This window comes from Pelophylax lessonae, assembly GCF_965119305.1.
Source record: "Pelophylax lessonae genome assembly, chromosome: 8".
Classification (NCBI taxonomy): Eukaryota; Metazoa; Chordata; class Amphibia; order Anura; family Ranidae; genus Pelophylax; species Pelophylax lessonae.
This window is the reverse complement of record NC_138775.1, coordinates 24,856,892-24,870,334: the sequence shown is the minus strand read 5'-3', so window position 1 is coordinate 24,870,334 and position 13,443 is coordinate 24,856,892. Positions and strand designations below refer to the sequence as shown.

At 46.4% G+C, this 13,443-nt stretch overlaps 3 protein-coding genes across 3 annotated transcripts in view; 1 reads left to right on the top strand and 2 right to left on the bottom strand.

Annotated features, from left to right (window-relative positions):
• The window catches only part of LOC309562133 (kelch-like protein 10), a gene marked incomplete at its 3' end in the record, with an annotated part of 516,189 nt that overhangs the window by 302,626 nt on the left and 200,120 nt on the right, over nucleotides 1-13,443 (bottom strand). The gene's annotated exons all lie outside the window — the stretch shown is intronic.
• Nucleotides 1-13,443, top strand: part of P4HTM (prolyl 4-hydroxylase, transmembrane) — a 121,398-nt gene that overhangs the window by 25,518 nt on the left and 82,437 nt on the right. The window lies entirely within an intron of this gene.
• The window catches only part of LOC309562294 (secreted frizzled-related protein 5-like), a 46,237-nt gene continuing 35,879 nt past the window's right edge, over nucleotides 3,086-13,443 (bottom strand). The window contains exon 4 of the mRNA XM_082266432.1: nucleotides 3,086-3,635. Within this exon, the coding sequence (XP_082122558.1) occupies nucleotides 3,319-3,635 (317 nt within the window). The 3' untranslated portion in view covers nucleotides 3,086-3,318. The remainder of the gene's footprint in view (nucleotides 3,636-13,443) is intronic.

The window sequence follows — 13,443 nt, the reverse complement described above, 5'->3', positions numbered from 1 at the left end:
CTCCCCTGTGTAGAAACAATGATCATACGGTTCTACTATGTAGGACCGTTGATCATTGTTCCTACAGCTCAAGCCACAGCCAATCACAGTTAGAATCACGCCCCTAGGGCCACACAAAACCCCTCCCTCTCAAATAAAGTTAACCCCTTCACTGCCAGTGTAATTTTACAGTAACAGTGCATATTTATAGCACTGATTACTGTAGTAATGTCACTGGTAACCCCAAAAGTGTCAAAAATGTCAGTCAAGGGTCCGATCTGTCCGCCGCAATGTCACAGTACCGCAAAAAAAATCACAGATCGCCGCCATTACGCGTTAAAAAAAAAAAAACAACAAAAATGACAAAAATCTTTCCCTTTGTTAGTAAACGCGATAACTTTTGCGCAAACCAATCAAAATACGCTTTTTGCGATTTTTTTTTTTTTTTTTTTTTTTTTTTTTTTTACCAAACATATGTAGCAGAAAACAAATTGGCCGAAAATGTTAAAAAATTTTGATTTTTACATTTTTTTGGGGGGAATTTCATATAAAAAAATGTGAAAAATATTGTTATTTTTGCAAAATTTACGCTCTTTTTTTGTTTATAGCGCATGATCAAAAAATCGCACAGGTGATCAAATACCACCAAAAGAAAGCTCTGTTTGTGGGGAAAAAAAGGACGTCAAATTCGTTTAGGTACAGCGTCGCACGGCTGCGAAATTGTCCGTTAAAGTCACGCAGTGCCGAATCGCAAAATACCCCCTGGTCTTTCAGCAGCCAAATCCTCCGGGGCTTAAGTGGTTAATGGACAACTGTTGCACACAAGTTGCTTTGTACATTCAGGTATGTCTTTCATGCAACTTCTGAGGGTTAATATTGAAGTCTATGGCCCTCAAGTTGCATGAAAGTCGGAGCAAAGTAGTGCATGAACTACTCTGAAGTTGCTGCAACATTAAGTTGCACATATATGAATGGGTATCGTTGAAAAACATGGGAATGACTTGTCATGCGACTTTGATGTCCAACATTACATGAGAAGTTTCACAAGTGTGAAAGGGGCCTCAAAATCGCTGCAAAATCGTGGTAAAATCGTGCGACTTTTAGGTCCCACAAGTGTAAATGGGGTCTTAGGCCTTTGGACACATTAAGTCGTATGACAATTCACAGCCCATTGATTTCAATGGTACCCATTCCCATCTATGCCACTTTGAAAATCTGTGACTTTAAAGAGGTGCCTGCACTACCTTGATGCAACTTTGATCCAGAAAGTCGGATCAAAGCTGCACTCAACGTTGCACTCTAAAATCGCACAACTTAAGAGTTGCAACAGTGGAAACATAGCCTAAGTCTGAATAAAGTCAGGCTGAAGTTGCAGGGCGAAGTCAGATCGGAAGTCAAGCGACTTTCATATCGGAACAGTGTGAACCTGGGCTTAAGCCTATAGCCCTTAAGTTGCATAAAAGGTGGATCAAAGTAGTGCATGAACAACTAGAAGTTACTGCAACTTTAAGGCTCCGTTTCCACTAGTGCGACTTGTCATGCAACTTTGAACACATAAAGTCGCATGACAAGTCACAGCCCATTGATTTCAATGGCACCCGTTCCAATCTATGCGACTTAAAGTTGCAGAAACTTTGAAAAGGTGCCTGCACTACTTTGATGCGACTTTTGATGTGACTTTGGGCCAGAAGGTGTAAAGTCAGATCAAAATTGCACTCAAAGTTGCACTGCAAAGTCCCACTCTAAATTACGCGACTTTGGAGTTGCACTAGTGGAAACATAGTCTAAGTCAGTGTTCCTCAGGGCACACTAAGGCCCCTTTCACACAGGCGGACCGTTCAGATCCGCCTGTTTGTTTTTTTGGCGGATCTGAACGGTCCCCCCATGCATTCCTATGGGGCATCGGATGGTAGGACATGTCCGCTGACATCCGACCCGATCCGATCCGATCCGTCAAATCTGGACAGATGGAAACCCTATTTTCCATCCGTCCAGCGGATGGGATCGGATGGGATCGGATGAGAACGGACAGATGATCCGTTCCCATCTGATTTCCCCCATAGAGATGCATGGGGAACTGACAGCTGTGTCTCCATACACAGCGCAGAGACACAGCTGTCCTCCTGCTGCTCAGAGGGGTGGGATCGGCGGCTCGATTCCCCGCTGAGAAAAACGGAATCCGTCCGATGGACGGATAGTGTGAAAAGGGCCTAACAGGCCAGATTTTAAGTAATAACTTTGGGAAGATGCGGACTAGAATACTGCAATCACTGAGCAGCAAATGATATCACCTGTGATGTATTTCAGTTTTCCAGCAAACCTGGCCTGTTAGGCGATCCGATCCGCCTGTCAGTTTTTCAGGCAGACCTGATCGGATCCTCCATGCATCCCTATGGGGCAGCGGGTGTCAGCGGAGACATGTCCGCTGACACCAACTGCTATCCAATCCGATCCGGTCCGTGAAATCTGGACGCATGGAAACCCTATTTTCCATCCGTCTGGAGGATGGGATCGGATGAGAACAGGCGGTCCATTCTCATCCGATCTCCCCATAGAGGACAGTGGGGATCTGACAGCTCTGTCTCTGCACACAGAGCAGAGACGGAGCTGTCATCCGCCTGCTCAGCGGGGATCGGCGGATCGATCCCCCGCTGAGCAGAACGGACTCCGTCGGGCGCACCGCCCGTGTGAAAGGGGCCTTAGTGTGTCCTGAGGACCGGCGTTGAGAAACACTGCTCTAAGTTACACATATATGAATGGTTATCATTTAAAAACATGGGGAACGTCTTGTCGTGCGACTGTGATGTCCAAAGACGACAAGTCGCACAAGTGTGAATGGAACCTAAAAGCCAATCAGTTGATGTGCTGATTAAGAGCACGCTGATTGGAGGAGAGAGCAGAGCGATGAGGTTATCCTTCACCGTCCAGGTGGGCCAATGAATGCCTGGGCTGTGAGAAAGCAGGGGGGAACGATGCTGGGTGTCATTCAACTGAGGACATCTAGTGGTAAAAATGAAGTACTTCAAAGGGGGTAGCTGTGGATTGAGGGTGAGTATTGCAGCAAAAGCTGCTTTTATTTCTTGTATCTTTAAACAGGATAATCATTTTTTATTTTTTTGGCTGCACTTTTGCTTAAAACATTTACAGCATCTACTAGCTGACAGGTCCTCTTTTCTACTTGGCTTGTAGTGAAGCTATCAGCTTCCAGATGTCTTACAGTCCTATTCCAGCCACCTATTGCTTATGGTAATGCAGGGGGGGATATCCCCGATATATACAGTTCAGTATTCAGTCCTGCGATTTCTCATAGCGCTCCACAGACGGGGCGCGTTGGAGATTCTACGACCGACACCTGTGATGCTTCCATTTCTTGACGGCAAAGTGGAGGTTCTTGTTCCTTTTCTGCCAGGGGTAGGCGTTGTTCACCACCAGCTTGTCGTCTTGCACGTCGCCGCTGATGACATAAGTGCCCATGCGGGTTCCGCGCATGATGTTCTGCACGCAGGTGGCGTCCAGGTCCAGCCACTGCTGGAGGCGGGGGAGGAGGTCAGCCTTTGGGAGCGGGCCGTGTTTTAAAATGTCCACCTTGGAATCCATGTCAAAGTCCGAAACCAAGGACGAGGTCGTGTTTCTTTTTGTGATGCGCACTTTTGCAACTACCAAAAAAAAAAAAAAGAAAAAATTGGTTAACATAATACTAAAGTCTCATTTTTTTTAGTTTAACCAGTTCTGGACCGGAAGATTTTCCCCCTTAAAGAGGTTGTAAACCCAATTGTTTTTTTTTTTTTAACCTGAAAGAGAAACACATAATGAGCTAGTATGCATCGCATACTACCTCATTATGAAATACTTACCTTAGAACGAGCCCCTGCCGTGCCGTCCGCTTACCTGTATGACGGGCGACATGTTCAGTCGCCCGTCTTCCGGGATCGCGGCATCCGGCCATCTGATTGGCCGGAGTCGTGGTGACGTCACTCTGGCGCGCGGGAGCCAACGGTCACGGCACGGGCTTTGAAGGAACGGCACGAGCGGCCGTTCCTTCAGAGCGCATGCGCCAGTGATGTCACTGGCTGCATGTAAGGTAAATATCTCAATAACGCTGCATGTTTAGGAGATATTTACAGTACCTATAGGTAAGCCTTATTATAGACTTACCTATAGGTACAACTTGCAGAGGAGGGTTTACTTCCTCTTTAATGACCAGCCCATTTTCTGCGATTCGGCACTGTGTAACAGCCCACCGCATTTTTGGCCGCCCACCTCATATATACTGCGGCAGGCTGGCCCTCCTGCGCGAACCGACATAGGGCTACATCAGTCGCGTGCCTGCATCTAGGGGGCGAGCGCAGCAGGGGACTCTGATGCACGGGGCAGGTGGCTCAGATTACCGCCTGACACCCGCAATCGCTTCCCCGCTGAGAGAGAACGGTCGGCTGTTGTAAACACAGCCGACCGTTCTTCTCCCTGGAATGATCACAGAGCGCCTCTGATCCTTCTATAGAGGATCCAGGGGCGTAACTACAGGGGTTGCAATTGCAACCGGGCCCCATGCTCCAGGGGGCCTGTGCAGCTCCCCTGTACACCTGGATAGGAGGGGGGCGGGGGCAGCATTTAGAGAAATCACTGTCCTCCTTTTTTTTTTAAATACAATAAAATACCAAAAAATAAAAACTACTGACACCAGTGGGTGAACTTCCAGGATCGCAAAGGTCACACTTGCAACCAGGCCCTGGCATTCCACCACCGTGGGAAGGCCCCAAGATGGCAGGAAGAGGGCCCACTGCAGAACTTGTGAAAGGGTCCCGTTGCAGGACCGTAATAAAGGACCTCACAACAAGAGTAAAGCGCCCCAGGATCAGTGGGAAGAACCCCAGGCTTGAAGGGAAGGGCCCCGGCCAGGGGTCCGGTGGGGGCCCTTCATGGTTTCTTGCACCGGGGCCCTGAAGGTTCTAGTTACACCTCTGATAGGATCACAGGTCTCTGTGATCATTTCACAAGCCCCGCCCCCGTACAGTTAGAATCACTCCCCTAGGCTCACATTGATCACCCATAATGTTAACCCCTTCCCTGCCAGTGTCATTATTACAGTAACAGTGCATATTTTTAGAACTGATTACTGTAGTAATGTCACTGTTACCCCCCCAAAAGTGTCAAAAATGTCAGTTAGAGGTCCGATCTGTCCGCTGCAATGTCGCAGCCCCACTAAAAATCGCAGATCGCCGCCATTACTAGTAAAAAAAAAAAAAAAACAATAAAAATGAAATAAATCTTTCCAGTAGTTAGTAGACGCGATAACTTTTGCCCAAACCAATCAAAATATGCTTATTGCGATTTTTTTTCTACCAAAAATATGTAGCAGAAAACAGATTGGTCTAAAATGTTAAAAAATATTGATTTTTACATTTTTTTGGGAATTTTGGGAATGTTATATAGCAGAATGGGAAAAATATTGTTTTTTTATTTTCAGAATTGTCGCTCTTTTTTTGAAAGACACGGCCGCCCATGCCGTTTCTTCAGAGCCCTGTGCCGTGACTGGCGGCTCCCGCGCACATGCGCGGGAGTGACGTCACGTGGCTCCGGCCTGTAATACAGCCGGAGTCCGCAGACCCGGAAGAAGAGAGGTGAAGATGGATGCACCTGGCAGCAGGGACAACGCGGGCTTCGTTGCAGGTAAGTGTCGCATAATACTAGCACATTATGCATTTACTTTGCAGGGGGAAATAAAAGAAGAACGTTTTTCAAGAGTTTATTTCCTCTTTAGGCTACATTCACATGTGGGCGCAGCGGATCACGGGAAGAATCACCGCGATCCGGAATTATTTAAAATCACGGGACGCTTGTGAGATGCCCGTGATTTGCAATGGCACCCCAAACGCTGTGCGATGTTGCCGCGATTTCCGCCTGACGAATCGCGGTAACATCGTGCAAACAGATTTGCGGGATGCATGACGCACAAAAAAGGTACAAGAGTTTCTTTGGGGCGTCCCGCGATTCTGTTTGCGCGATGTTACCGCGATTCGGCAGGCGGAAATCGCGGCAACATCGCACAGCGTTTGGGGTGCCATTGCAAATCACGGGTAACGCACAAGCGTCCTGCGATTTGCAATAATTCCGGATCACGGGCAGAATCGCGGTGATTCTGCCCGTGATCCGCTACGCCCACATTTGAACGTAGCCTCAAACCTTCCCATAACAGCTTTGGCAGATTTGGTCATTAGATACACCAGCAGACATAAGACTGGTGGTTTAGCTCTCTGTTATTCAGCAAAAGAGGTATTTAGGTGGAGTGTATCCGAAGGACTACAAGTCCCAGCATGCCTTTCTCCTCTGACTCTGTCCATTCTGTAAATAGTATGTTTAGGTTGCAGATTTGCACCTTTTATGGTAGCCTAGTCCCTCGGTAGCCTGTAATGTATTTATACAATAAGTAGTTATATTACTCCCTGTCAGCACTATATGGAAAAGAGAGAAGGAACGTCTTGCAGAGGCGAATGTGGCCTGGAGTCATGCGGACGCTTTCAGGACCTTTTATGGATCTGCAGCTTAAAAATTTATCTTTAAACATCTCAGAGATGTTTTGGGATCAGTTCACCTACTCTTCCAGCCAGATAATTCCAGTGAAAAAACAGATTGCTTAAAGCGGAGTTCCGGCCGCAAAATCGTTACAATAGATTTTGTGCCATCCGCTTCCTTAGTGTCACCTGAAAAAGAATTGGATATTCCCGTTTTTTCTTTTTACTTACCTTGTTTCAGAAGAAAATATACTCACCTTTCCTTCCACTTCCTCCCTCTGCAGCCGCGGCCCGCGCCGTCACTTCCTGTCCTGCAATGAGTCCTGGGAGCTCTTACTCATCACTCCCAGGAGGCAATGGGCAGTGACGTAGGCGGCCGGCAGCTCCTCTCATCATGTTATTTGCAAACAGGAAATAACGCGATGATAGGCGTCCCTATGGAAACCCTTACTATGCCAATCGCATAGTACTGGGCATGCGCGAGATTTCGCGCTGCATTCATCTGCCCCCTCCAGCTAGAACCAGGAAGCAGGGCATACATTTGCATACTGCGGCTTCGGGTGACCAGAACAAAGATGGCGGCGCTCAGCAAACGTTTTATAAAGTAAGATTTTATGATTGCCAATCAATTATTAAACTGTGTAAAACCGGATTAGCGGATGTATGAAGGGCGGTGGATCACGGTTTGGGAAGTATTTAAAAAAAAAAAAAAACGATTCTGTGGCCGGAACTCCGCTTTAAAGGGAGAGAATAGTGTATTTTTAAGAAGTTAATATTCATGACTTCCTGTACTCACAGTATGTTCTCAGTCCGCATAGGCGTGCGCAGGGGGTGTGCCGGGTGTGCCTGGGCACACCCTAATCCAGGGGCAGCTGCAGGGGGTTCTGGGTTCACCCCCATCTCTGCGACCATCTCTGTCACCGGGTCGGCAAAGTTTGACTTTGACTTGCTCAAGTGGTTAAGGAAATGTTGTTTTAATACGATTTTAAAATGTTTGCTTACATATATTTATGAAAGTGTGCATGTGTGTGTATATATATATATATATATATATATATATATATATATATATATATATACGCAAGCAGATGTATTTGAACTTAGGGGTGCACACCCTAATACAATAGTCTGTGCACACCTATGTCAGTCCGCCAGGTGGAATGATGTCCTAGACCACTTCTCAACCTTTTTTCAGGTCAAGGCACCCTTTAAAAATGATGGCCCCTGGAGTCCTCTTCCACTCCTCCATGATGACATCACGGAGCTGGTGGATGTTAGAGACCTTGCGCTCCTCCACCTTCCATTTGAGGATGCCCCGCAGATGCTGAATAGGGTTTAGATCTGGAGACATGCTTGGCCAGTCCATCACCTTTACCCTCAGCATCTTTAGCAAGGCAGTGGTCATCTTGGAGGTGTGTTTGGGGTCGTTATGTTGGAATACTGCCCTGCCGCCCAGTCTCCGAAGGGAGGGGATCATGCTCTGCTTCAGTATGTCACAGTACATGTTGGCATTCATGGTTCCCTCAATGAACTGTAGCTCCCCAGTGCCGGCAGCACTGATGCAGCCCCAGACCATGACACTCCCACCACCATGCTTGACTTTAGGCAGGACACACTTGTCTTTGTACTCCTCGCCTGGTTGACGCCACACATACTTGACATCATCTGAACCAAAAAGGTTTATCTTGGTCTCATCAGACCACAGGAGATGGTTCCAGTAATCCATGTCCTTAGTCTGCTTGTCTTCAGCAAACTGTTTGTTGGGCTTTCTTGTGCATCATCTTTATAAGAGGCTTCTTTTTGGGACGACAGCCATGCAGACCAATTTAATGCAGTGTGCGGTGTATGATCTGAGCACTGACAGGCTGACCCCCCCCCCCCCAACCCTTCAACCTCTGTAGCAATGCTGGCAGCACTCATACGTCTATTTCCCAAAGGCATCCTCTGGATATGACGCTGAGCATGTGCACTCATTTTCTTTGGTCGACCATGGCGAGGCCTGTTCTGAGTGGAACCTGTCCTGTTAAACCGCTGTATGGTCTTGGCCACCGTGCTGCAGCTCAGTTTCAGGGTCTTGGCAATCTTCTTATAGTCTAGGCCATCTTTATGTAGAGCAAACATTTTTTTTTCAGATCCTCAGAGAGTTCTTTGCCATGAGGTGCCATGTTGAACTTCCAGTGACCAGTATGAGAGAGTGAGAGCGATAACACCACATTTAACCCACCTGCTCCCCATTCACACCTGAGACCTTGTAACACTAACGAGTCACATGACACCAGGGAGGGAAAATGGCTAATTGGGCCAAATTTGGACGTTTTCACTTTGGGGTGTGTTCACTTTTGTTGCCAGCGGTTTAGACATTAATTGCTGTGTGTTGAGTTATTTTGAGGGGACAGCAAATTTACACTGTTATACAAGCTGTACACTCACTACTTTACATTGTAGCAAAGTGTCATTTCTTCAGTGTTGTCACATGAAAAGATAGAATAAAATATTCACAAAAATGTGAGGGGTGTACTCACTTTTGTGAGATACTGTACATTTAAAGAACTTTAAAATGATTATTGATTCTATTTCAAATTTAGCTGGTTGAGAAGCTTGGGATTTAGGAAAGCCAGATTAACACAACTGTTTAAAGACTTAACTGCACAGCATGACCCTCTCATAATAGTCACAGCAGGCCCCTATCGTAAAGTCAACCTGTCACAAAAGACGGCAATTCGAACTGCGCATGTAACAAAAAAATTACATAAGCAGAATTTACTTCAAGTGTTCACCAATCAGTAGTTCTAGAGATGTAGGGAGCTTAAAGTGTTTCTAAACCCAAGAAAGAAATGTAATATATTGCAGCTTACCGGTCCTTAGATGTGGTGGCGGCATGTTTTTTAGGCTCCTTTTTTTATTTCCATTTGGTGATCCTGCCAATAACACACTTCCTGTCCTAGGGTGGCAATACTCCTTAGAGCACAGCTCCACCCAGAAGTGGAACTTCCGCTTTAAGTGCTCCTGACCCCCTGACATGCCATATTTGGCGTGTCGTTTTTTTTTGGGGGGGGGGGGGCGGGGCTGGTACCTAGTTTTGACAGGTACCCGCTCCTACTTAGGGCTAGGCGGCCTGAGCAGAAGTTTTCCCCTCCCTCCCTGCAATCTTCTGGGACACGTCACAGGTCCCAGAAGATTGGCCGGCCACTAAGGAAGCACAGCGCGACTCGCGCATCCGCAGTGCGCACCCAGCTGTGAAGCCGCAAGCTGTCACAGCCGGGTGCCCACTCTTATGATGCCGGCGCCGTGGGGAGAAGAGGGAGAGAACTGAGGCTTCGGGCCGCCGCATCGCTGGATCGAAGGACAGGTGAGTGAGTGTTTATTAAAAGTCAGCTGATACACTTTTTTTAGCTGCTGACTTTTAACCGGTTGCCGACCACCGCAAGTACATATACTGGGGCGGTCAGCCCCGGCCAGGCAAAGTGACGTAAATATACGTCACTAGCCTGTCACTGGCTTGTGAGCCAATAGTGGGCGAGCGCGCGCCCGCCCCGGCTCGTTCCCAGACAAGTCAGTGCGTGTGACCGGCGGACCCGATGTCCGCCGGTCACTCGCGATCGTTCGCCGGGAAGGGAGAAAGGCAGGCGGCTAATGTAAACAAGCCGCCTGTCATTCTCCCCTGTGCAAAAATGGAGATCAGATGGTTCTACTATGTAGGACCGTTGATCTCTGTTTTTAAACTAGTAGCCATGTCCCATCACAGTAAGAATCACGCCCCTAGGACACACTTAACCCCTCCCTCTCCAATACAGTTAACCCCTTCCCTGCCAGTGTCATTTTTGCAGTAACAGTGCATATGTATAGCACTGATTACTGCAGTAATGTCACTGGTAACCCCAAAAGTGTCAAAAATGTCAGTCAAGGGTCCGATCTGTCCGCCGCAATGTCGCAGTCCCGCAAAAAAAATCGCAAATCGCCGCCATTACTCGTTAAAAAAAAAAACACCAAAAATGACAAAAATCTTTCCATTTGTTAGTAAACGCGATAACTTTTGCGCAAACCAATCAAAATACGCTTTTTGGGATTTTTTTTACCAAACATATGTAGCATAAAACTAATTGGCCGAAAATGTTAAAAAATTTTGATTTTTACATTTTTTTGGGGGAATTTCATATAAAAAAATGTGAAAAATATTGTTATTTTTGCAAAATTGACGCTCTTTTTTTGTTTATAGCGCATTATCAAAAAATCGCCCAGGTGATCAAATACCACCAAAAGAAAGCTCTGTTTGTGGGGAAAAAAGGACGTCAAATTCGTTTAGGTACAGCGTCGCACGGCCGCGCAATTGTCCGTTAAAGTCACGCAGTAAAAAATCGCAAAAAAAAACCCTGGTCAGGAAGGGGGTAAAATCTTCCTGGGCTTAAGTGGTTAATAAACACAAAAACAGCTGGAACTCAGCTTTATCAGCACTATATCTATGGAGGAGCAATGTTGTTCTCCTAGGACAGTAGTTCTATTAGGACTATAGGATACCTCACCTTCTCTACTTCTCAATAACATGGGGGAGTGGGGAAGAGCTTCTCTGTAGTCCACAGTGGTGACCTGGGAGGTGACCTGGTGAACAGCTCACTAATTTCTTGCAGGATCAACAACTTTTATTTTTTTGCACTTCTCAAACAAAGCACTTTCAATTGTTTAGTCCGGCGTTTCTCAAACATTTTTCAGTCAAGGGACCCTTTTAAAATTAAGAACAATCTCAAGGCACCCGTTAAAATTATGGACAGTCTTGAGGCACCCCATTCTAAAATGTAAAAAAAAATTTCAATAGTTTTACGTAATGCAGCAACATCCACACACGTAGGACACCCAACATTACAGGTGGTTTATTTTTCCAAAGCAAATACACTTTTGCACACTGGTACTGACTAGTATTCCTATGTTTCTCTTCCCTCTCAGTTTCTCTCCATTAGTCAGCTATTGTGACCCCAGTGCTGACAGAGAGGGGCGCAGAGGAGGGTCACACAATGATGCTGTGCAGGTGATCGACATCCTCCTTACCAATATATGACGTCATTGGTTGTTGTTAAATTGCTGGTGGCTAGAACGTTGTAATGATGCATAATGAAAACCTGTGGCTTTGTATAAGAAAAAGGCTGGTTTCATCCACCCACCAGTTTGAATACAATTTTGGGGCAATTTATAGGCATTTTGCCAAGGCACCCCTGAAGAAACCTCAAGTTCATTCTTAGTGCCAGTTCACATTTCTGCGATGCCGGAACGCTGCGAATATACAGCGTGTTCCCACATCACATCCGCACCCCTGGCAGTGCACACTGCCATATGCGATACGCTAGGGGTGTCAATTTAACCGCTTGCCGACCGCCGCACGACTATTAACTGCGGCGGTCAGCCCCTCACAGGCAGAGCGACGTAGGTCTATGTCGCTAGCCTGTGAGGGTCTAGGGAGCGAGCGTGCGCCCCCGGAGGCGCGCTCCCGCACGGTCACGGGCCCCCCCGCGCGTGTGACCGGCAGACCCGATGTCCGCCGGTGCAGCGAGAGAAAGGCAGACGGCTGATGTAAACAAGCCGCCTGTCATTCTCCCCTGTGTAAGAATTGAGATCAGACGGTTCTACTATGTACGACCGTTGATCACTGTTCCTACACATCAAGTCACAGCCAATCACAGTTAGAATCACGCCCCTAGGGACACACACAGCCCCTCCCTCTCAAAAAAAAGTTAACCCCTTCACTGCCAGTGTAATTTTACATTAACAGTGCATATGTATAGCACTGATTACTGTAGAAATGTCACTGGTAACCCCAAAAGTGTAAAAAATGTCAGTCAAGGGTCCGATCTGTCCGCCGCAATGTCGCAGTACCGCGAAAAAAATCGCAGATCGCCGCCATTACGCGTTAAAAAAAAACCAACAAAAATGACAAAAATCTTTCCATTTGTTAGTAAACGCGATAACATTTGCGCTAACCAATCAAAATACGCTTTTTGCAATTTTTTTTACCAAACATATGTAGCAGAAAACAAATTGGCCAAAAATGTTAAAAAATTTTGATTTTTAAATTTTTTTTGGGGAATTTCATATAAAAAAATTTGAAAAATATTGTTATTTTTGCAAAATTGACGCTCTTTTTTTGTTTATAGCGCAAAAAGTAAAAATCGCACAGGTGATCAAATACCACCAAAAGAAAGCTCTGTTTGTGGGGAAAAAAGGACGTCAAATTCGTTTAGGTACAGCGTCGCACGACCGCGCAATTGTCCGTTAAAGTCACGCAGTGCCGAATCGCAAAAAACCCCCTGGTTGGAATGGGGGTAAAATCTTCCGGGGCTTAAGTGGCTAAAGTGAACGACACCCCCAGATCAGATCGCATATCGCAGCGCGATCTGAAAGTTGGAACAGAATCGGATCGCACTAGTGTGAATCGCCATGCCATCCGATTCTGCTGTGGACCAAAAAAAGGGTCCTGTGCGAATTAGGTGCGATTGCGGTGTGAATTCAGCCATACAAACTGCATGGCTGAATTTGCACCGCACAGAGATCGCATGTAATTTTAGGAGCAGTGCGCTCTGAATTACATGCGATCTCTGTGATCACACTAATGTGAAATGGCACTTAGGGTAACATGCACTTTCAGATAAATGCAATTTCCTCTTCCACCAAATGACAAAGCTTCCCCTTTACTTCTTATCTCTTGAGCTTCACTATTGGTCAGCATGCATTCTGCTTTCTGCAGCTAGCTGGCTGGAATCAGGACATTTGGCAAGGCTTAACTCCATGTTTCTTTCTTCCAGCAGTTTGTGATCCCTTTCTTTCAGGATTACAGGAATGCAGTGCGGTCACTTTAACTTTGGCCATAAATGGTATAATAAATTCAACCAACGTTCCCAATGTTGACCTACTGTAGAGATAACTGGTCCATTTCTGATGTTCTAGAGCAGCCTTTCTCAACTTTTTC